Here is a 24365-nt window from a genome sequence, read left to right as displayed (position 1 = left end):
TCTCGAATATGAAAACATTTGCAGTTTGTATTTCGAAATTCGTTAAAACTATATTAAGCGATCGACATACGACAAAATAAAAAAGCATTGCCTACTTTTCAGCGCATGACAAACTCTCATTAGAATAAACACACACAACTGTGTGTGTGAGTGTGTGGCATGTGTCGCTTAGATGCAATTACAGTTTTTAGCTCGTTAAAACTGTAAATAAAGCTCTTCGTGCATGTGCATGTGTGTGTGTGCATTTTAATACTTTCAAAATAGCTGACAAATTTGCATAGCTGCTGCTGCTGCTACTGCTGCTTGCCGCTTGCCGTGCACCTAATTGACTTTCCAAACTGTTGGCAAACAGGCTTTTAATTCACCCAGCTCACTTTCTACCTGTCTCTCTCTCTCTCTCTCACACTCTTGCAGACAGCGAATTGTCGCTCAAGGACAACGCACGCAAATTTGGCGCTGGCGGTCAAACTTTGACGCCGCGTCACACAATCGACGCGATTCTCGGCCTAAAGAATCGCAATGGCCAACAGACGCCGGGCCAACTGCAAACGGACGGAAGCGACGGTAAGTTTATAAAGAAATTAATAAATTATGTTTTTAGGAGAACAAAGAGTAAGTGAGAAAGTTTAGCGACCTTCTATTCATATTCAATCAAAGCGAAACAGAGCGAAAGCCGTTTTATCCTTAAATTATACTAAAATTAGTATATTAATACTATAATATGTATTTGGTATATCGATATACTACTGCATTTAAATGATATCATGGAGTAGAAAATATACCAGTTTGATATTTGGTATATCTATATACCACTTCATTTAAAATATACCATGCCAGATTGTCAACTAAGGAAATTAATAACCGTCAGCTTCAGATTAATATTATATTTTCAACTGATTGCAACCGAATTTTTAAGAATTATAAAGTCTGCAGTTAACATTGTCTGAAGCAAAAATTACGACTTCATATTATAACATAGATTAGAACTATTCATAAATCAAAAACAAATACTGTATTATTATTTTTATTATTTACGCATTAGCCGGCACTTCATAAGCTCAGCTCAGCTCAACTCAGCAGGCTGCCAAAGTGTTTTGCTGATAAGCAAAACTGCAAATCGATTTCAATTACAGTGCAACCTTTTGTGCCAAACAATCAACAAACACAATCGCAAAATTATATTAGCATTTATGTACAATAGCTTGCCACTCTCTCTCTCTCTCTCTCTCTCTCTCTCTCTCTCTCTCTCTCTCTCTCTCTGACTCCCCCTTTGAAGTTGTTATTTGGCCAAGAAGCAGAAAAAAAAAAACTTGTAACTTGTAACTGGCGAACTGACGAATGCCGGGGCTGCACTTTAGCGCCGCCTTGGCTCGATGCACGACAGCTGATAAGCTTCAAATCAGTCAACGGTAATCGTTAACATGGCCAACAACGGGGATTAGAATGGATGCGAGGGCGTCTTGCCTTTTGCCTATTCTTTGGCCAATTTAAACTTTTATTGCATACATATTTCTTGCTTGGCTTCCAAACAGCTCGTTACCTTGAAGGCTTTTTAACTGGATTATAGTTGGATTTATGCACCGTTGCCAATGCGGTGCCACTCGGCGTCAGGCACACGATTCGCACCCAAAAATACCAAACGAAAAAATGAACGTTGTATCTAATGGATGGCCTAATGCCTCCCCCTCTCTTCTGTCTCTTCTGGCGGCTCTTTGCCATTTATAATTTATTTCATTTTTGTTTTGATTGCCGAAAAGCGATTGTCGCACGCCCCCAAAACCCATCAACTCGCAACTTGCGAAAAATGGGAGGTTACATTCTATTTTTTGCGATGATTGCGACAACTGATTTCCAAAAGCGTCAGCTTAATAATTTTTTATGTGCATTTCTTGATTGCAAAATGAAAAGGAGTGAATGAAGAGGCGACAGCAGAAAACAAAAGAGAACGAGAAGTATTTGGAATTTAGATTTTGAGGTCGATTTTTATGAGATTTCTTATATTTGACACCTAAAAATAAATTAAAATTGTTCATTAGTTTTATACACGTATATTTTTTAATAAAATGGGAATAATTGACACAAAAAAAGTTAACTTAATTTATTCGATAGTTTTGGAACATTACAAGAAACTATATTAATATAGTAAGTCCCACTTTTTGGAGTAATACAATTTAAAACAAGTAAGAAAGTTACAGTCGAGTGTGCTCGACTGTGAGATACCCGCTACCCATTTTTAATAAAGGCAAAATATTGCGGTATCATTTTCAAAATATACCGAAAATACTAAAAATATACCAAATGGTATATTTGGTATATCGATATAGTACACCATTCAAAATATATCATAGACGGCACAATGTACCAGATTGTCGGCCAAAGCAACTCAGACCCATAGTAAGTAGGCGTTTTTGCCCATACAAAAGTATTTCTTTAATAACTTCCACAATCTGATCTTCTGATCGCAACAAAATTTTCAGGAATCATAACTACTATAGTAATTATTGTATATACCAAAATTCGTAACTCTAGCTTTAAAATTACGCTTTTTATTCGATTTTTTTGATTTGCGGGGGCGGAAGTGGGCGTGGCAAAAATTTGAAACAAACTTGATCTGCGTGCAAACATAACAAATGCTGTCGAAAAAAAATTATAGCTCTATCTCTTATAGTCTCTGAGATCCAGTGTTTCATACGGACGGACGGACAGACGGACAGACACACAGACGGACAGACTGACAGACGGACAGACGGACAGACGGACATGGCTATATCGTCTCGGCTGTTGACGCTGATCAAGAATATATATACTTTATAGGGTCGGAGATGCCTCCTTCTACCTGTTACATACATTTCCTGCCGGCACAAAGTTATAATACCCTTCTACCCTATGGGTAGCGGGTATAATAAAAAGAAAATGTTTTAGAGTCACCTAAAAATGTCTGTTATATGCAATAAAAAAAAGGTTTTTATACATTTTATGATTGCTATTTATTAATGGCAACTTAGCCATTAATTTAAAAATTACATTAATCGCAATACAAGTTAGGAATATGAGATAAACAACAAATTGAGACTTAAACAATATTTTAAAGCGTTTGCTTAACTAATTTATAAATTAGATTCTAATAAAGATCTTCCTGCTATTTTGCCTTGAAAACGACTAATTTCCTATTCATTGCTTATTGATCTGAAAAAAACAAAGACAAAAGGAAGACGAAATCAATTAAATAAGTAGCAATTAATTCAATTAAAGCACCAAGTCGAAAAAGTTGTCCAATGAAAGACAAAACACACAAACGACACCTGCGACAGCAATAATAAAAACAAAACAGCAGCAGCAACAGCAATAATAGCATCAACAACAACAACGAGAGGAATAAAAGCGACAATAAAGTGAGCAAACAAAATGGTTTTGTGCAAAAAAAAGCGCAGGTTAAATGGCCGCAAATTAATTAGAGGCAAGCAAATAAACCGGCTAAGTTGCAAGTGGTTAACAGGGTAGAGAGAGAGGAGGAGGAGTGCTAGAAGGGGGGCAAAGAGGTGGGGCATTAAAGCCAGCCAAACCGGACTGATGCCTACAAAGTCATAATCATAATTAAACTGCGGCTAGACACAAGCTGTCAAAAAGCATTTAAACTGACAGCTGGCTGAGGTGGCGTCAAGCGAGCAAAGGAGAGAGGAAAGAAGATGCAGGTAGAGGTGGAGAAGGGGGGAAAGGAGTGTGGGAAGAGAGACGTGCTCATTAAACGCATAAAAGCGTTGGCTGCACAAGTGCATTAGGCGTCAATAAGTGATGTGAACTGAGTTGAGTTGAGTTGAACTGCATTATTAAAGATCAAGATAAACAGAGCTCAAAAAGAGCGAGAGCTAAAAAGAGAGAGAGAGAGAACCCGATTGATTCATCCATATTCACATTCACATTCACAGAGTTGACGCGGCATTAAATTGAGCATTAAGTCGCTTTAATGATTTTAATGCGTGTCCGAAGCGAGCTAAACGCGCGTCGGTGTTGCGGCCTGTGGATTGCGGCTTGCGGCTTATTAGCCGCTTTTGTTGCCACATATATAACAACAACAACAAGAGCGACAACAACAATGCGAGCCACCTCAATCCACTTCACTTTAACACGCTTGATTGACAGTTTTGTTTATGGCTTGTTTCGTTTTTTGATATGAGCTCGATATCTCGTGTATCTTGCATCTGAGAGTATCTCAGTATCTTTGTATCTCGTTTCGTTTTGTACCTTTCTGCGTTGCGCCTGCGCCGGAAGATGTTAAGCACATTTTACTTGAGTTTGTGCATTTCCTATACCTGTTGCCGACAAATGACGAGCATAAGCCGAACTTGTTTTCGGCTAATAACATTTCAATTAGGCCGCCGCCTAATGGCCTGGCCCAAACTGAACTGAACTGAACCGAGGAAAAAATGTCAAATCATCTGAGTGACGCGATTAACGTCAATTTGTCCTTAACGTTACTTCTTACTACACAAAATACTCGCAGCTCATATTGCCGCAAATTAGAGCACAACCAGAATACTTCGTCTATTGTTTAGGCCAATAAGCATCTGTTTTATAGGCGGACCACGCTCAATTAGCCGTAACCAAAAACTCATCTTGTCTTGTCTTGTCAGTAGCTGGCTTAATTTGAACCTTTTAACATTTCAACTTGCCCGTTTTTGTGTTGTGTTGCGTGGTTTACAATTTGTTAACAACCCAATATTTCCAGCTGCCAACTTTAATTGCCACAGCTAATGGCCCAATAGACAATTTCATATTTAAATTCAAATTCAAAATCATTTCTTAATTGAACTGTCGATCAGGCAATTTGCTGCTTTTTTTCTTTATTACGAATCTATGAATGAATATCTAAAATTCAACGAAGACTTTCACAAGTGATAGCGTAACGAATGTTGTTTTATGTTAAGTCTAACTCAATTCATTTACTATTCGATTATGCTGCAATTTCTTTTCATTAAAAATAGAGCAACACTTAGTGCGTCAATAATATATTTTAATTGATATTAAAATGGCATAATTAAAATTCGTTAATTGAAATAATTGCAAATTAAATTTTTGCAAATTTGTTGAGCAAAGATTAATAATACTTTTTGCGTCAAGGCTAGCTTATTTATGTGGGTTTTATAATAAGCTCATAATTATAATTTAAGCTACAAAAGCTTAAGCTTTAAATGCTAGAAATACCACAAATATGTAAACAAGTAAGAAATATACAGTCAATTAAAAAAAATAAATAATAATTAATTTACGACATTAATATGATAAAAAATACTAAAATATACCAACAGCTATAGCGGCATACTATTGATATCAAAATATACCATATTCTAGATTATCAACTAAAGCAATTAATACCCGACACCTGCAGACGGTTTTTGTCTTATAGAATTTCTAAGTTATTCATCTCATGGTATCCAAGCTTTAAGGAATCCTAAAGAATAGAAAAGAATCATATTCATAACTTTTTAAACGTTCTACTTAGAAACTTTAAACATTTTCAGTATAAAATATGAATTACATTTCTTCCTTATTTGTGACAAATATTAATGTTTCTAACTTTACATTTTTAAATAAATGAAATAACTTAAAATCTGTTAAATACATATATAATTAATATGAGGAACTAGATATAATGATGATTAAAAGCTTAGCTAAAATATTGTCTTACTTGTCGCAAACAATTATCTATGTATTGAAAATAATGTTCCAAAGTTAAAGTTAGGAAAAGAAATAAAGTCATCAGAAATCTGTTGGTTATGCGAATAATAGGAGAACTGGCACGTGTGAACAAAGTTTTAGGCTAAATTGAAATTGAAGGCTTCTTTGTAGCTGCTGTGTGGATATTCACATGCGACGTCATTCATTCATTCACTTCGCAGTTCTTGTTGTTGTACTCGAAGTTGCTCATTTCAGTCTCAAGCTCACGCAATTAACTCACGCACTCGGTGTGGGCTTCGTTCGCAGTCTGAGCTCGAGTCCGGGTCTTGGGTCTGAGATTGCGGCTACTGTGGCTCTGCACCTCATGTGGCGCCTTCACGCCTTTTAAATGGTATTTTCTATTATTTATTATGATTATTATTATTGTTGTTGTTGTTGCCTTTGCTTTGTGCTACCTCATTTGTGCTTGTCTTGATGCTTGATGCTATCTCGCTCGCTGATGTTTTGTCGAATTTCTTTGTGTAAAGTTTTCAAGTTTAATTTCATTAACGCCACAGTGGCTCAAAATAAAATGCATGTGGTGCGTGTAAATTTCGATTGATTGCTGCAAAACGCAGCTGAGGTTAATTCAGGCCATTTACAGCCGATGTGTTTATGCTTAATTAGCCAAATATTTGACCCAATTAATGTCAGGAAAATTGTGTGAGAGAGAGAGAGAGAGAGAGAGAGAGAGAGAACTGAGAAAATCAATAGAGAGACAAGAACTAAATTCTAGCCAGTTCACTAGCCGCATAATTATTGGCCATTTGTGCCAGACATAATTACATTAGACAATCGCCAGAGTTGAATGATTTCTCGTTTTCGATTCAAAAGGGGAGTTCATGTAATCGAACTGATAGTTCAGTCTCTCTCTCGCTATGTACATGCAAATTAAATCCAACTTGGGCTACATCAAAAAGCAATTACACAAAAGACTATCAAATAATTACAGATATTCAGATATTTTGAGGGCAACTCGATTGCTGCCTGCCTCTCTTGGAAAAGCCAATTTAACACAGAAATTGAATTTGGTTACACAAAAACAAAAGCAGTTCGAGTTCACACAGCAAAAGTCAGTGCAAACAGTAACCACCCACTTGCCTATCTGCCACCTCACTCCTCCCTCTCTCTGGCAACTTCAACTCGGCGACAACTAATGACTTCCTTGCATGTCACGTGATATGTGCAAGCAGCAGCAACGGCAACGGCAACAACAACAACGAACGGCGAACGGCAGTCGGCAGTCGGTACGCCCATTAGAGCCAAATACCTATTGCCACGCCCCCCTCCCCACTACTATTTAGTTCCAACTCAACTCATCCTAGTTGACACCCAGACTTTTGGCCTTCAGACGCCCCCATTTGGGGGCCTTTCTCAGAATTTTTATTGCCGCACATTGTAAATACGAGGCGACTAATTGAAAGCAGTTTATTAATGGGGCAGCCAACAGGTGTGGGGGTAGTTGAGGTTATTCCTCATTGGGGGTTGAGGGAACGGGTTGGGGTGCGCTTAAATAACACATTGTTATTACCGAGGCAGGCTTTTAACCACATGGGCAGCGACAGCTTTATGACTTGGCCAACTGTCTAATTAAAATCTAATCAGTCCTGCAGCAATGCTTTTGCTGACAGTTTCCACCAGTCGTCAGCGTACACTGTGCTACATGATTCGATTATGTAACTAACATACAACTAATGAGCCGTAACTAAAATATAATATAATGGTTGACTTGAAGCTGCGACAGCTGTTTCAGGATTGATGCTAAGGAAAGCAAAGATATAACATTATTAGATATACATATCAATGTATTGAATTTATTTATGTTTAATTTTTGCATTTTAATATAATTTTGCACTTTCATTATGTAGTATTTACATTTTTTACTATGCTCATTTTCGCTCCTTACAAATCGAAATATACCAAATAGAAAGAGTAATTTGAAAGCTGGAGTCGATTATTTGTACATACAAAAAATAATTACAATCTTAAGTACTTCTGAATTTGGTTGCAATCAGAGAAAAATTGTAGAAGTTAATTAAGAATTAAATTTATATTCCAAAGTTGTTAGTTGTTAGTTACTTTGGTTGACAATCTGGTATATTATATCTACTATATTGATATACCAATTAAAGTCTTTGGTATATTTTGGCAGTGTAGTATAACATTTCGGTATATTTTAAGAATTGTACCGCAATGACTTTTATTATTTAGTATAGATTTCAGTATTTTTAAAATTAATTTGCTATATTTAAGCGCTTAGCATTTATAGAAAATAGCATACTCGACTGTAGCTTTCTTACTTGTTTAGAAAGTTATAAAGGACTGTCACATATAATTATTAGCCGATTTTCGAATGTCTTATACTTGTCCTTTACTTTAAGTCACTTAAATTATCAATGTATTATTCATATATTTAGTATGTGTTTAAGTACAAGCGCATTTCTAACTTGGTCTCACTTTCTTCACCTTTAATTACAGGTGATGGCGATGGCTCGATGGTCGACGACGATGCCACTGACTTGCGCTGCAACATGTCGCTGACGCAGCTGCGCAACATGGACAACCACATGGCCAGCATGCTGCAGCAGCACGCCAAGAACGGGCTGAGCTACGGGCCACCGACTCCGGCAGCGCCACCGCCGCCCACACAGCCACCAGCTGGTCATCATCATGGCGGCATGGCGGGGCATCCCCCATTTGGCTACCACAATGCCTTTGGATTCACCCAGAGTCACAGTCACGCTCACAGTCACGGTCACAGTCATCACAATCACGGTCACGGTCATGGACATGGCTATGGACATGGACAGGAGGAAGCAGCGGGTAATTACCTGAGTTCCATGCACCAAATGGTCGAGGCCAATCAATTGCAGCCGCCGCCGCCGCAGTCGCTGGCAGCGGGAGCCGGAGTGCAGGGAGTGACGGTGGCGCCACCGCCGCCTGGCGCCTATGGCAGCCACCAGCAGCACTTGGCGGCGCTGGCTGCGCATGCGCAAGAGCAGCACAACAAATATGCCAAGTCATCGCCGACAACACCAACGGCTGCGGCCGTCGCTGCTGCTGCGGCGGCTGCCGCTGTCGGTGGCAACTACTTTGTGCCGGATGCTTCGGCTGGCTCCACAGCAGCAACAGCGGCTGGAGCAGCGGGGGGAACCCAAGGGGCAGGGGCAGGAATGCGCGACTACGATGAGCGTTCAATGTCCTCGAATAGCGAACTGGATGAGGATGAAGATGATGCGGCAAAGCTGCAGAGCGATTGCAACATTGATGTTACTTCGCCGCCAACTCCGCGACCTCCCAACAACAACAATAATAATAATAACAATGGAAGTGTTGTTGTTGTTGGCTGCAAGCGAAAAGCGGGCGCCGCCTCCGCCTACTGTGATGATAATGAGCCGAAATTAGCCAACGGCCAGCAACAACAGCAGCAGCAGCAGCAACTGGGCAATTACAGCATCAGAGCGCGTAGTCTCGATGAAGTGCAGCAACAGCAACAACAACAACAGCAGCAGCAACACTTTCAGCACGACTATCGCAACAGCAATAACAACAACAGCAATAACAACAACAACAATAATCAAGCGGAGCATGTGGACAACGACAGTTTGGTCAACGGCAGCTGCGCCTCCAGCGAGGATCTCAATCAGACCAACAACAGCGAGCAGGGCGAGAAGATCACATCCGGCAGCGACGATGAAGGTGAGTCTAAGAAATCTTTCTTCATTCACTTCTCAACTCAAGCCTTCGTCCTAAGCAGGCCAGGATGATAACTGCGCCAAGAAAAAGCATCGACGCAATCGCACCACATTCACCACATATCAACTACATGAGCTGGAGCGTGCCTTTGAGAAATCGCATTATCCCGATGTCTATTCACGCGAGGAGCTCGCCATGAAGGTGAATCTGCCCGAAGTGCGTGTTCAGGTGAGTTATCCACATCCAAATCCAAATCCGAATCCAAAACCGAGCAGAAGTTGCCTGACATTGGCTAATTGTGCAATCAACGTGTCGGACACGTCTGTCTCTGAGCCACACAGAGCCCCAGAACCGGAAATTAAACAATTTCCTTTTGCTATTTATTTTAACGAAATTAAGTTGTGCCAACTAAGCGCCCTACTTCCCCCTCAGTATCTTCTCCCTCCATCTGCTGCTGTTGTCTGCCAGTTGTTAACATGTTTGGGCTAACTTGACAAGGATTTATGCTCAACCAACACAACATATAGTAACACACTACTCATAGATAAGGGCTTGTAACTCGTTGTGCTCACATGAATAATTTGCTGCATTTATCCCTTGCCAGCAGCTTTCGTCACTTGCAATTTACATTGCAGTGCAATTTACGTCACTTACTGAATAAAGTACAAAACTATCTAATCGCTTACGATGTGAACGGCCTTCTTTACTTAGTATTAACAATAATAAAAATAAATGTTGAACACTTTAGTAAACTATGTCATTGTTAATAGAAAAGAATAATAGGAGTACAGACCACTTGGGTCTGTTCTACTTTTCTTAGCTTAAAAACAATGTAGGAAATATTATGTACAATTTTAGGGAAAAATATATTTTCTAAACATCATTATTCTCAAAACTAACTATTGACAAATCTTCATATTTTTTTTTTATTAATTATCAGCTTATCATAATTCAGCTTGAAGATTCTTTATCAGTGAGCATAGTATACTTTGGTTATATAAAAAACTTTTGTATTAAACAATGTTTTTAATGCCAGAAATAATTGTGATTCTTCAAAAAGGTTGCTCTAAAATAGTTTGATTCTTTTCTCTAAAGATAGGCCATGTATCTGCACTTACTCTGCATTTATATTAAACATCATGTTTGTCTTCGTTAGTTATCTTTCGCTGAATGTAATATATTTATACAGAAAGCTTAAAAATGCTGCAATATTAATTACAGCTAAGTTAATTTGAATTCTTCAACATAGCATTTCTAAAAAGTTTAGTTTTGCGTGAACCAACTTATTTCATAACAAGTAAAGTGATAAAAACGTATACGTAATATTTTATTTTATTCACAAATAATGTGCTCGTTTAATAATACTTACTTGAAAATAATAAAGTTTTTAAAATCTTTCTTTTCTGTAGATTCTTTAAGAAAGTTTCTCAAAAATGGTCTTATTCACTTCTCTTAATAAAAATTGTATATCAATTTTTTATTCAAAGTGTTTGTTGAAAATGATTTCAAAAATGATTTTTAATTCCAGAAGACTGCAATTATATAACTTAATCGTTAGTTCTAAATTATGAAAATTAATTAATACCCTTTGCTTCCTCATTATGCGGAAGTTTAAAAACAATTTAATAAATAAATTAAATTGAAAATCGATAATTATTAATATCACATCGTTTTCCTCTTAAACCCATAAGCAGCAGATTGCAGTTAAGTAATTATCTATTGAATATGCTTCAAATTTCGACACCCAGTCGTATCATTAATCCTAAATCATATCCGGTTACATGCGAGTGGGAGAAGAAGTAACTGCTGTTTGTTTTCCTTATCGATTTGATATCGTTAGCTACTGATTGTACTTTAGTCACTTGCCATCATAGAAACCGCTTTCAGTTCGCAGTGCAAAGTGCTTTGCTTGCTTGCTTTCTCCTCTTTTCCCCTTTCCCCTTTCCCAATTCCCAATTCCCCTTCACCAGCTCCAATCCCATTCGATTTGTTTAACAAACTCCAGCACAAAACTTTCCGAGGCAGAGAGACAAAAAGTGCCATAACTTTCTTTCAGTGCATATTAAAATTTATGTCTCAATTGCGAAATGACAATGCAGGCCAAAAGTTAGTTGCAAGAGAAAGGGAGAAAGACAAAAAAGGGGGGAAAGGCATTTATGCTGAGGAAATAATGCACTTTATGAGACTGTGCGCCTTTTGCCTGGAGCAGAGCGGGGCGGGGCAGCAGGCGATGCATGTCTGGCAGCCATTCGTTTCGGGTGGCAAATTGCGACGTTAACGGGCGGGGCGCCTCGTAAATTCCTTTCACAGCGGTGTAGCATAAAAGACGCCTGTTTGGCCCCCACGAAAAGCAATCGGAGAAGCCAATAAAAAATACTCGAAAAAAATTAAAAGGAGCAAACGCGTTAAAGGACAAAGTAGAACTAGGCGCGAGTTGTATTGAAGGGTTCGAGTGGCATGAACCATCTAATTGCAGTGGACCAGACTGACTTGGCATAGTTTTTATGTGTTATTCTAAGCCATAAAGTGCAGTAGAGTGCAGAGAGAAGGTAGAGAGAAGGGGAGGAGGTGGAACGTCGGTTGAGGACAATATCAAATTTCATGAATTCGTTTCCTCAGACGACAAATCATTTTTATTGACTAAACATTATCGTGCCGCAACGTTGCAACGTTGGCGACACTGTCTGCGGCCTGGCAACACAAATGTATGCACATAAATAAATAAATAAACAAATACAGAACTATATATGTAAATGTATATGTATATGTGTATGTATATAAACGAAATACAAAAGTAATGAACGAAAATCGCATACAAATTTCTTGCACCGACGGCGCTGCGATTTATCAGCGTTTTTCTAGATGGTCGTACGGCCCTCATGTGTCACTTTGTCAAATTGACACGAATTCAAATTATGCCACAAGCCCAGCCGCCCACCCAGCTACCCTCTCCCTCCCCCCTTCTCTTTCTCATTCCTTCGTTACACCCCTTTTTGCCAAGCACTTACAGAATTCTAACTGCGCTGCGTTTCCCCCCAAATAAAAAAGTTTAACTCGTTTTTTCGATTTAGTGGGCACATTTTTGTTGGGGTGCTTCCCCCACTTTGCAAATGTGTGTGTGTGTGAATGTGTGTAATCGTATTTGCGGTTAGTTTGCATGAAGTTCTAGTTATCGTTACGGGCTGGGAAATTTCTTGGTGTGCAACTCGTTGAAGGTGGAAATTTGTTTTGATTAAGTTTGCACACACACACAACAAACTCTGAGAAGAAGTCGGAGACCAAAAATGAAGGAAAAATAAGAAAGCACAGCACGAAAATATAATACACTGACTAAGAGATAAATTGGATCAGAAAAGATAAAAACAATATTCTTGAACACACAAAATTAAAAAAAAAAAAATATACCGATTAAATTGCATACTTAAAACTTAATTTTATTAGTATTGAGCACAGCTTTTAAATATTCATATATTTGTGATGCAAAATAGAGATAAAATGCTTGGTTAGAAAATTGTAAATAAGAGAAAATAATGAATGAAAAATTGAAGAAAAAAACTTTTATTGATATCTTTCCTTATCTTAGAAACTTGTAAGTTCTAAAAAGAAATAAACTTAAAACTAATGCAAAATATTCCATCAAAAATATAATTAGTATTGATAAAACTCTATTAAACTTTTAAAAATAAATCTAAAAAAGAAAAACAATAATCATCTTTTTATAACCTTAGATATAATAGAACATATTAAACATAAATGAAAACCCCTCTAATATTTGAAATGCTAACAAAGCTAGTAAAGTTTAAGCTTTAGTTTATTGCTATGTAGTACTTCAAATATTAGTATTTTTCTCTTTGCATTTAATAGCTTACAAAAACAAAGAAAGATAATGAAGAAGTGTTTTTCTCCAATTTATTTTGTATTTTTCTATCTGGTAAAATCAGTTTTAATAAAATTAAAAATATATATATAATTCTGTTGATCAGCACAAATAGTTGAATACTCTTGTCATTCATAGAGCATTTAAAGCTATACCAAGTGAGTTGTTTCTTGGCCAACTCAGAGCGCAGTCAGAACTCAAACTGAAACTCAAACCCGAATCCGAATCCGAGCCCGAACTCAACCCACAACCGAAGCGTGGAGTCAGTCAATCAGTTGAGTTCAGTATAGTTCAGTTCAGTTAAGTTTGGTTGGAAGAGGCAGCTGGCAATACAATTTCTTCGTTTAGATGAGTTCATTTTGGATTCTATTTCTGAATTTGGTTTCTGGTTTTGCTTTTGGTATTCATATTGTCATTGGCATTGCTTTGCTATTTGCTATTTGCTGTTGCTGTTACTGTAGCTGTTGTTGTATTGGTTTTGGTTATGCCACGTGCATTGTAATAGATTTGCTAAATGTTTGTTTAAAAAGTTTGATTGGATTTTGCATTTGATGCATTGTGTTGTTGTTGTTGTTGCTGTTGTTGTTGCTGTCGTCGCATTGTTGTATTGTTGTGGCTTGTTTGATTGTTGTTTAAATGGCAATATTGCCTGCCACTCGTTTACATTGTAATGGAGCAGCTCCGCTTCTCTTAGCTCGAACTCGGCGACCAGCAAAAAAGAAATCTAAATGAAATTGAAATTGTGTCATTTTGTGGTTATTTTTTTTTATTTTTAGCATTTTGCATTGGCACTGGCAAAGCAATTAATATTAAAAGAAGCAGAAGAAGGAGGAGAAGTAGAAGTTATATCCTCTTGGTATATCCTCGGCTTAGGGCTTATCTCAGATGGTAACCAAAACAGAGACGCGTTAAGCCCCGGCAAATTAAACAACAGATTAACGGACTAAACAACCACAAAATACAAAACACAAAACTCAAAGACTCAACGACTCAAAGACAGACAGGCACATCATTAACACTGCAAAAACATTGCGAGTTCATCAGCTGCCATTTCCCCTCACTTTTCTGTTTTTTCTTCCTTTTCCATTCCTTTTCCTTTATGATGTGAGCCAGAACATATGGCCCGAAAAGTGCCTCATAGATGACAATTATTTTATTTGGATTACACGCTGACAGCCAACAATTTGCGTTGAGAGGGTCTTTTGGCTTTGCCATTGGTTTCGGTTACATTTACACTTCGAGCTTGCTTTTGCTCCGTTTTTAAGGGTTAAACGTGCTCCAATCATACGCCGTATTAAACACAATCGAGTGCGAAAGGCTTCACACATTCGACGCAGAAAAAGAGTTTAATTAAAACCTAATTTGCCATGGCAAAGCAAAGCTAATTTCAGCATTTTAAGCACAACGATTACCCTTCAATAGGGGTTGTTGATTGATCGACTATTTGCTCAATAGATATTTGCAACTATTTGTGGCTGACTGTATGACTGACTGATTGTCCCTCAAAGGGCTAAGCATTGAGATGGATTTTGGGAAAAATGATTCAGAAACATTTGTGGTTAGTTTAAATAATATTTTGAAATTAATTGCTTTCTTCAAAAAAATGCATAGTTTGAATACAATTTTTATTTTAACTTCTTCTAACTTAATTGCAAATACACAAATTAACAGAAGTCTATAACAATAATTTACAAAATACAAAACAGTAGACAAAATTAAAAGAAATTTATAGAATATTGATTAAATAACATTTTTGGGTTACTCAAAATAATAATTCTCTTATTTTGATGCCAGAAATAAAAGTAAAAAACAATATATTGGTCGATTTTTTTTATTTTGAGTAAAGTTGAATCTTATAGCTCTTGATTATCACTTTACTTCGAGTTAAGAATGATTTTGGAATTATTTTTCTGCTTTAAGATAATTTGTAAAAATAAACGAATTCGTACTCAAGCTTTTAGAAAATGATCAAATTTACATATAATATATATTTTTTTTTGTAAAACAGTAAAAGTTCCTAAAATCAATCTTAGCTCCAAATATATTCCAGAGCTATAAGAATAACCTTTACATAAATTGTTTTAGTTTATGTTATGTTTTTATCATTTTAAATAATGTCGCACGCAAATTCCGTTAGAGAATTATCCGCTGACTATTTGACTAATTGATTTTGAATAAGGAAGAAATTATTATGTAACTTTAGTACATAGTTTATTCATTGAAATTAATTTCCTAAGTAATGCCAAATATTGCATTGTTGTGTAGTCTAAATAACATTTTTAATTGAATTTCTTAATGCCAAAAATGCAAATTATCAAAATCTGTTACAGCAAAAACAATATTTAATTTGCTTGGTATATTTAATATTGAGGCTTAATTTTGTGAAAGTATTCAGAACACATGTAATCGATTTATTTATGAGAAATCATTAAAACGAAAGTCAAGAAGTTCAAGAAGAGAATTTGAAGGAACATGCGTTGCGTGATCTGGCTTCTTGCCTGTTTGCCTGTTTGCCAAAAGTAAATCAAATGCCAAATGTTCAAGTACGAGTTCGAGTAATATGAGAACATTTTGAAAAGAAAACAATAGGGGAGAATCGAAAGAATAACATACGAGTATCTCGTTTTGAGTAGCTTTTAGTGAAATTGTCGAGCATGGCAATTGTTATTAATATTATTAGCAGCAAAAATAAACAAATGAATGAATGTGAATGTGAATGAATGCCTGTCAATTATTTAGCATAGTCAAATGATTAAATATCGTAAAAAATGTCAAAGGACAAACGGCACTGGCATAACAATTGTATAATAAACGAGAGAGAGAAATAGTTATTTATCTGCATATTGCGCATACGACGTGTGTGACGTGACAGCGAGACGTGTTTTTCTGTGCTTCTCTATGTGTGTGTGTGTGTGTGTGTGCGTATGTGTGCATAAAAAGCAAACAAATAAAAATGTCATTTCACTAACAAATAAAATAGATTTTTATTGCATTCCACTTGCGCCATTGCCATGGCCTGGCCTCAAGTTCTTGTTGTTATTCTTGTTATTGTTATTGTTGCTGCTTACTTTTTTTTTATGTTCGTTTCTCCTTTGCTTTTGCTTTCGCTTTGTTTTTTATTATTATTATACTTACAGTCACAGTCTCTCTTTCTCTTTCTCTTCATATGTTTCCGTTCGTCGAATCGATGCGATTCAACTCGATTCGATTGGATTCGATTTGAATCGCTTTCGCTTTCGTTTTCACATGTCATAATAATAATAATGCATATTAGGTTCATTTTGTGCGCTTTTATTGAAATCCTATACAAATCTAATAATGAAAATAATCAAAAAGCAAAAGGATGACACAAACTACGGCTAAGTTGTGTCGTAAAAATCAAACAAACCAGAATATCAAATGAAATATACTCAAAATTGAGCTTGACAATTGCATGAATGGGCTCATTTGCTGCTACCTCCCCTTTCTCTCTTTTCCTCCCCCTCTCTAAGGGCAGTGAGTTTTCAGTTTATTCAAGTTATTGTGAAATTGCCATTGGGGAAATGCGCCTTCAATAGGCGAGCATTTATCGGGTCAATCTCAGTGATTTGTCCAGCTCCAAAAATGTGGATCCAATTGAAGCCGCTTTCGATTGTTGTTCAACTTATTTTTATAATTAATGCAAAATACCAACGACAGCTGCTCGCTGAGGCGAGTGTGGTGTGAGGCGTGGGCGTGTGGTGTGTGGAATGTGGCAGGGGCACAACAATTAACACATTATGCCACCTTTGACACAAACACACAACAAAGCCACAACAAAGCGCAGCGCAAGGGTAAACAATAATAAATAATAATAAAAGCAGTCAAAGTCAAGTATGAGGGTAGTCGATATATGTTTGTGTGTATATGTGTGTGTGTGTTTGTTGCACATCTGCTGCTTAAGTTGTCCAATAAAACAAAGCAAGCAGCAAACACTTGAAGCGAGCTGCCTAATTACGAGTCTGCCCAGCGAACAATGAAACCACATCAAAATTCTCCTCCAGCTCACTCTTGATCTACATGCAAAATGGCCGAAAATAGCCGATAGCTACAGTGAAGACAGCCTAAGAACACTACAATACAATATAGATTACTATATTCAACTTTGAAAATCAAAATTTCACTCCATTATTCAAAGTTATCATATGAAATAATCAAATTTAATTGGATTACGATTTTTCTTATTTCTTTTTGCTTGGGTTACACCTCTCTAAACTTCATATAAATAATAATTGAAAATTGACATAATATCTATATATAGTATCTTATAGTATTTTACTAGATCATGAGTGAGTCACCCTAGAACAAGCTAGCATTAAATAGTTTTATTTTATAAATAGTTGTAAGTACCAAACAATAAATTCTTAAATAGACGACAGTCCCTTATTGATTAAAAATTGCGTATCTTTGAATAGTTTAATAAACTTTGAATTTATTCATCAAAGAAGCTTTGAAATTATAGAAAAGTATAAAGTTGAAACAGAATTTTAGTCGTTGCTACTAAGATCCAAATTACAATAATAAAATGGCAGATTAAAAATTATATATTTTATTATGAATTCACAGCCTGCCAAATATATTCTTTCTTTATATATTCTTCTATTTGTATTCTTTTTCTATTTCTAATTCCAAATTTCAACTTTTTCTTTGTCAAATAACACAATGTAGTAGCTGCCCCTCATTTTGATTATGTTTTTTGTAAGCATCGGATTCGACTTCGATCTCTAAGGCATTTGCATAGCCAAGCTTATTACAGCTCGCAGCGTAGTTGCTATCAGCTTTCACTTTTGTGGCAGCCACAGAACAGAGACCAGAGTACAGAGAACACTGAGCAGTGAATAGAGAACCGAGAGCTCTGCTGCTTTCAATTAACCCTCATTAGGGGCTCGTTTCACAAAGGATACGGAATGAGATGCCGCCTTGATGGAGCTTTACCTGAGATCGGGAACGCCTAAGCAAATGCGTGTCGCAATTAATTAAGTTGGCAATGCCAAGACAGAGGCAGGCATAGACAGAGAGAGATGGGAATAAAGTGCAGAAGGAGATGCCGCAAGGACAACAACTCCGTTGTCTTCATCGTCGGCATCGTTTGTTCAGTTATTTGTTTGTTTGGCAGAGCGAACGCTGCCCGCTCTGTTGATGCTGCAATGGCATCCAATTTCATTCCTTTATGCGACTTATTGAGTTTACGCTGTGCTCTACGTTGTCCTTGTGGTATCCAGAAGGGTGTCATCATCGTCCTTCTCCTCGTCGTCGTCGTTGTCTACGAGTCGCAGTCGCAGTCTTTGCCTTTGGGGCAAAACTTTAAAGCGCTTTTGCCGCATCCTTTTATCTCGGTAAGTTTACATATGCCTCGAGCATTGATTGCCAGACTGCAGCCTGGCACTGCCAACGTGTGCGTAATTTAAGCTGCGAAACGTGTCCTGCCAACTCGACTCACGTCGAACGACAATGATTGCGCTTTTTGCCAGCTAATGAAATCAAATTGAGACGCACACGCGTGCTGCGGATTAGTCTCAGTTGTTTACTAGTAAGTAGTTGCCACTAAGAGCTGTCCACCCCGCATGCTGGGCATGTCCACTTGTCAAGTGAAGCAAGCAAAAACAAAGCCCACAGCACAATTTGTTTTAGGCATCATATCGAATTTGGCGTAACCTGTCAACACATTTCAATAAAAATGTATAAATCAAAAGGAATGAAATTATAAATCATTTTGCCTCCCCCGTCAACGGTCGACAGTCGAGAGTCGAGAGTGGTGTTTGTTTCCACCCCTGGCACGCACGCACATAACCTCACTTGACATTAGGGGTTACGACGCAAAAAGAGGGCAACAAACATTGCGCTGCATGCTTTCCCCATCCTACCCTTCCCCTCTCTTGCTGTCAAACCTGACAGCGTCTGTCCTGAGGGCGAACACTCGAAATATGTTTGGCTTAAACTGAAACAAAATACGATCAAATGTAATCAAGCGAATACAATTACAATTACAATGAAATTATGCCGTTTTTTTATGCTAAATTGCAAAGAGAAAGAAAGCATAAGAGAAGGAGAGTGAGAGGAAGGGAGAGAGTGAGAGACTTTTGCTTAAGCTTAGCAGCTGTAACTAAAGTTGTTTTGGGGAAATCTTTCCACCAAGCAGCTGCTAAGTTTCATCTCAACTCAACTCTACTCAAAGTCCACTTGAGACGTCAAGTGCGGAGCAGTCGATGCCATGCCAGGGGTAGGTGATTTGCCACCCCTCGACGCTGCAATGAAATTATGAATATTATTCAATTTAAGTGCCTAAATGCTGTTTAATGAGTTGCACATCTGTTCGCTGCGCTGAAGGTTTCAAGTGCGACACAAGTCAAACATCAACATGAAGTCCTGTTGTGTTGTCCAAAAATGCTCGCATTATTGTTATTATCGTATTATGGCACTTGCCTTCATTTCACTTCATTGTTTCATGTGTCAGATGTCAAGTGTACACAGAGAATATCCCTTTAAATTCGTGCACAAATCGAATAAGCGGCGAAAATTGTTTCTCTTTCATTTTTAACGAGCCGAAAATTGTCAAATAAACTGATTAGATCAAGCTTAACGATACTTTCTATAGATGCATGTAAAAAGTTATCAAATTGCGTGTAATTGTGTTTAACTTTGAATGCAAGTTTGTTAAACAGTGTGATGAAGAAGATATTTAATGAAATATTTGAAAGAGAGATATGATTTGACTGAGATTTAAGAGTAGTTGTGAAGATAAGATATGCCGAGATTTACAAAAAAGAGCATTTTATTCAGAAAATTTAGAATGAATACAATTCAAAATGTTTTGGAAATTTAATTAATTTTCTATTTCTCATCTTTTATATTGTTTTTGAAACCCACAATTGTTTAAGAAAGAAATAATCTATAATATAAGAAGAGAATAAATATTTTTAAACTGTTAATCTTAAAAGTTGAAAACAGTTTTTCAATTTCCATACTGTTACCAAAAGAAATAAATCAGTTATCTATACAACACATGCTGCACTAAAAAACTATTCCAAAAATTGATCCCATAGACATCTAATAGGGAATTGATTATGCATTCAGTTTGTGCGCGTGTTTTGGTACAATCTTTATCAATTCAATCAAAGAGAGCCACAGATACACAATCTGTGAGATACTCCCAGCAAAACGCTCTGATACCAAACGCTGTCAGTTTAAATGAGCATTGGGCTTAAGTTGTCAAATTAGGCCCGAAAACAGAACAATTTCAATTTGGGCTCATGTGACTCAGCCAACTCAGAGAGTGGAGTCAATCAAAAGAAATTTTCAACGAAATGAGGCAGGTACTACATACTTATGGGTTACCTTCCTTTTGCCCTCCCCCATTCTCCACCACTCTCCACTTTTGCTCTCTCTTCCTCACTCTCTTTTCGCATGAAACGATATGTGAAATGTGACTTAATCAGCTTTATATAAATGCTTGTTTTGACAACGACAACGACGTCTCAGCTTGAACTTCTTTCCCAGTATTTTTGGGTATCAACCTACACACACACACACACACATATAACAAGCGGCTTATTATAATTACATGTATGTATTTTTTTTGTTGGGGCTGAAATGTGTGACATGGTTCTTGGGGCTTTTGATTTCCGCTTTTAATTAATTTGTGTAACATGCTAATTGGTTTTATGCGTTTTACGCGTATTCAAATCGCTTGTTTATTATTTAATTATTATTTCCAATTTTGTGGTCGGTTGTTGTTGCTGCTCTTGGTGGTTGCGCGACCTCTATGAATAAATCATAAAACACTTAAATAATTTTCCGTGCGCTTGCCACTTTATTATGTGCTAATTAATCACCTAACCAATTTTTCGGCCTCGCTTTGCTGCTTTTTGGCCCACTGTAGGCCACATTTTTGGCTCACGCAAAATACATAATTAAGTTATCAAAAGCCAGCAACAATAATAACAACAACGAGAAGAACAAGGAGAATAACAACGGGAACAGCTTGAACAACTTTTAATATATGCAACAAACTTTTAGCCACTGCACTCACACACACACACACGCAATCAGGATACACACACTACACAGCGCACTAATTTATTTTGTCATAAGGAATTATTCAAATTATGCGCGTAATCAGCCAGCGTGGCAAACGCCAGCGAAAATAACCGCAGGCAATTTTTCGGGTGCTTAGAACTAAATGCAGACCTGTCTGCGAGGGCGACCTTAAAAGTTCAGCTCATTTGCGTATGCAGGGGAAGCAACGAGGAAAGTGTTCAACAAAGCGAATGAAGAAAATACAAACTTCTCCTCTGCTTAGTGAGCTAAGTTTTGCAGCGCACACTCTCGCACTCATAGGGATCGCAATGTGGACTGCAATTAGTGCTGCTTTAGTTGTGCTCTCACTGTGGACTCTAATTGCGTTTGGCACTCTTTGGATGGTGTGGAACTCAATTATATTTGCAGTACAGACTGCGCACTTGCGCTCTCAGCTTCCACAACAACAAGTTATAGTGGTTAGCTTACATAGTAGATTTTAATTGCAGTGCTCTCACTCTCTTTAGCACACTTTGAACCTGAGCATCGTTTATTTTGTTTTCTTGCTCTTTCTTTTAAGTAAACAACATTTGTATTCGACAAAGCTATGATTATTGATATCAAAGCAAAAAATTAATGGCCACATCGAAAACAGCGACATTTTCATACTGCCCCTGCAGTGCACCCTGTGTACCCTGTGTACCTGGCTAACCCCCATCCACCCGCCGTGAAACTGTTGCAAATTAAAAATGCGTCGTGTGTGTGTCAACAAAATGTGAAACAAGCAGAGCGTGTGACAGTCCAACTACCAGCCACATTCCACGCCCCCCTCCAACCCTAGCCACTTTCTTAATAATGCCCATTCCCAGTCGACTATTTGCCAAGCAGCTGCTGGGCATATTTGTCGTCCTTTGTAGCCGATTTAACTGCTTATTAACCGTGCGTGCGACTGTTCGTTGTGCTCCTCCCCTTCCTCAGATCTCACTCGCTTCGCTCCCGCTCTCTCTCTCTCTCTCTCTCTTTCTCTTTCGGGTGCTCGGCATGTCAGCAAGTAAATAAATAGCTAATTAAATACAGGGTGACACGTGGCGCAAGCAAACACGCCCTGCCAAACAGTGCCAGCGACTAAAGTCGAATTATTCCCCCCTCTTGCTTTGCCTCGTCAATCTCTCGCTGGAGCAGTCAAAGTCAGCTCAAGTTGAGCAGAAGAAGGCCACAATCACAAATTCGTATTGAAATTGAAAGGAAATTTGAGCGCGTTGATCGAGTGGGTGTTAAATGAGCCAAGCCAAGGACTAAACAGAAGGACCTGCCTTTGCCTTTGACTTTTCACATGCGATATTTGAACCGATAAGTTTGTCTGCGGCTGGCAGCGGTCACAAATATAGTATGGAAAGGGAAGGGAGGTGGAGGGAAGTCGTGTGTCTCGCTTTGTATTACTGCGATTCAAATGCAAGCTAAACTATTATTAAGGCTAATGAGCCAGCCAGCTAAGGTTAAACATACTTAGCAGCCCTGGGAAAATTTCCATGCCATTAGTGTAAATACTTTTCAAAGAGAGTGTGAAAATTCAATTACACCAAATACCAAAAATATAAACAGTAATTATATTCTGAAGAATGAATAAGAACTTGTTTTGATTTTTGAAGGCCGTGTTTACCTAGCTATTTAATATATTATATTTTCTACTTCTCTGTTTACATTATAAATAGCAAATGCGTAATAAGCGCTGTGAAGTTGTGCCACATTATACGATCTTACTTATAGAATTGGTTTAATGTTATATTATGATTCAGGTTTAAATAAGAAAGTAATTTAATCATCTTATTTTCAAATCGGAACAGCTTTCATATTAATTTTGTTTCAAAATCTTGTAAATAGAGTCTAAAAATGGTTTTATGAATGAAGAATATAAAATTTTATTACAAATCGATAAGATACTCAAATTAATGCTTTAAATAAATTAAAAAAAAATCAAATTACATTTAAAGATTGTCTCTCAGATTAAATAGAAAAATTCAATCACAAAAAAATAATATTAGAAATGTACAACTAAAATGCCTATATCCAAGACAGTTTAATTAAATTAATGCCTTAGAAACTTCAACAAGGTTCAATCTCTGAAACTTTACTAAACTCTTCAGAGTCAAAGGAATTTCAACGAAACGATCTTCGATCCCTTTTTTAAAGAAGCTTTTGCCGCTCACGAAGCAAGGACAAAGCGGCATCAAGTGTAAATCAATACGCTTGTCGGCTCTTAAACTAATTAAAACATCTTGTGCGCTTTGTGGCCGCAGCAAAGCTTTTGTTTGCCTCCGTAAAATTGCCCCCGAAAATTGAAGTAGAAGACAGAAGTAAAGCAGTCGAAGCAGGATGCCGAGCAGCGATCCCGACTGGGGATAGACTGCGACTGAGGTACGAATCGAGGGCCGGAACTAAAAGCCAACAAAAGAGAAAGAAAAAAACATGTCATAAACTAGTGCAAAGCGGACTCCACGCTGAGTCTTTGTTTGCAGCGCCGAGGGCTGAAGGAACAACTGAAATTATGACAGGCAAGGATATGACTGATGCCTGTCTGTATATGTGTGCCAAAGTAAAAATCCTGCCAGCCATATAATTAGGGTCGAGTTCGAGTTTGCGATTGAGTTTGAGTTCGGTTCTGGCAGTTTTTTTAATTGAATTAAAGCTTGCACACGAGCAGAGAAGGAGCGAAAGAGAGAGAGGGAGAGAGAGGGAGAAGGGAGAGTGGTGAATGCAGATGCATTCGACGGGACATTAGCTTAGGCGCCGCTATCAATATCCTTGAACGCAACGGGTTGTCGCCAGCCCTTGCTCTAATTATATAGTTGAAGCCTCGCTGGCATTTTCCATGCAATTGAATTCTTATCGCAACTTCGGCTTCAATCAAATTGATTGAATTGCATGAACATGCAAACCCAAATGGGAATAGATTCAACACGATAAACGATAAACCAGCTACGATAGACGATAAATGGCAGAGCCTTTGGGCCAAAAGCTAGTTAAGCAAATGGCAACAAAACTT

The 24365-nt window shown here is 37.6% G+C and overlaps 1 protein-coding gene across 1 annotated transcript in view; it reads left to right on the top strand.

Moving 5' to 3' along the window:
• LOC132791925 (retinal homeobox protein Rx) overlaps nucleotides 1-24365 on the top strand; it is a 30539-nt gene that overhangs the window by 815 nt on the left and 5359 nt on the right. The window contains exons 2-4 of the mRNA XM_060801055.1: nucleotides 415-564; nucleotides 8194-9414; nucleotides 9473-9639. Coding sequence (XP_060657038.1) covers nucleotides 415-564; nucleotides 8194-9414; nucleotides 9473-9639 — 1538 coding nt within the window. The remainder of the gene's footprint in view (nucleotides 1-414; nucleotides 565-8193; nucleotides 9415-9472; nucleotides 9640-24365) is intronic.

The sequence above is a fragment of the Drosophila nasuta genome, chromosome 3 (assembly GCF_023558535.2).
Source record: "Drosophila nasuta strain 15112-1781.00 chromosome 3, ASM2355853v1, whole genome shotgun sequence".
Classification (NCBI taxonomy): domain Eukaryota; kingdom Metazoa; phylum Arthropoda; class Insecta; order Diptera; family Drosophilidae; genus Drosophila; species Drosophila nasuta.
This window is presented reverse-complemented; position numbering and strand designations above follow the sequence as displayed.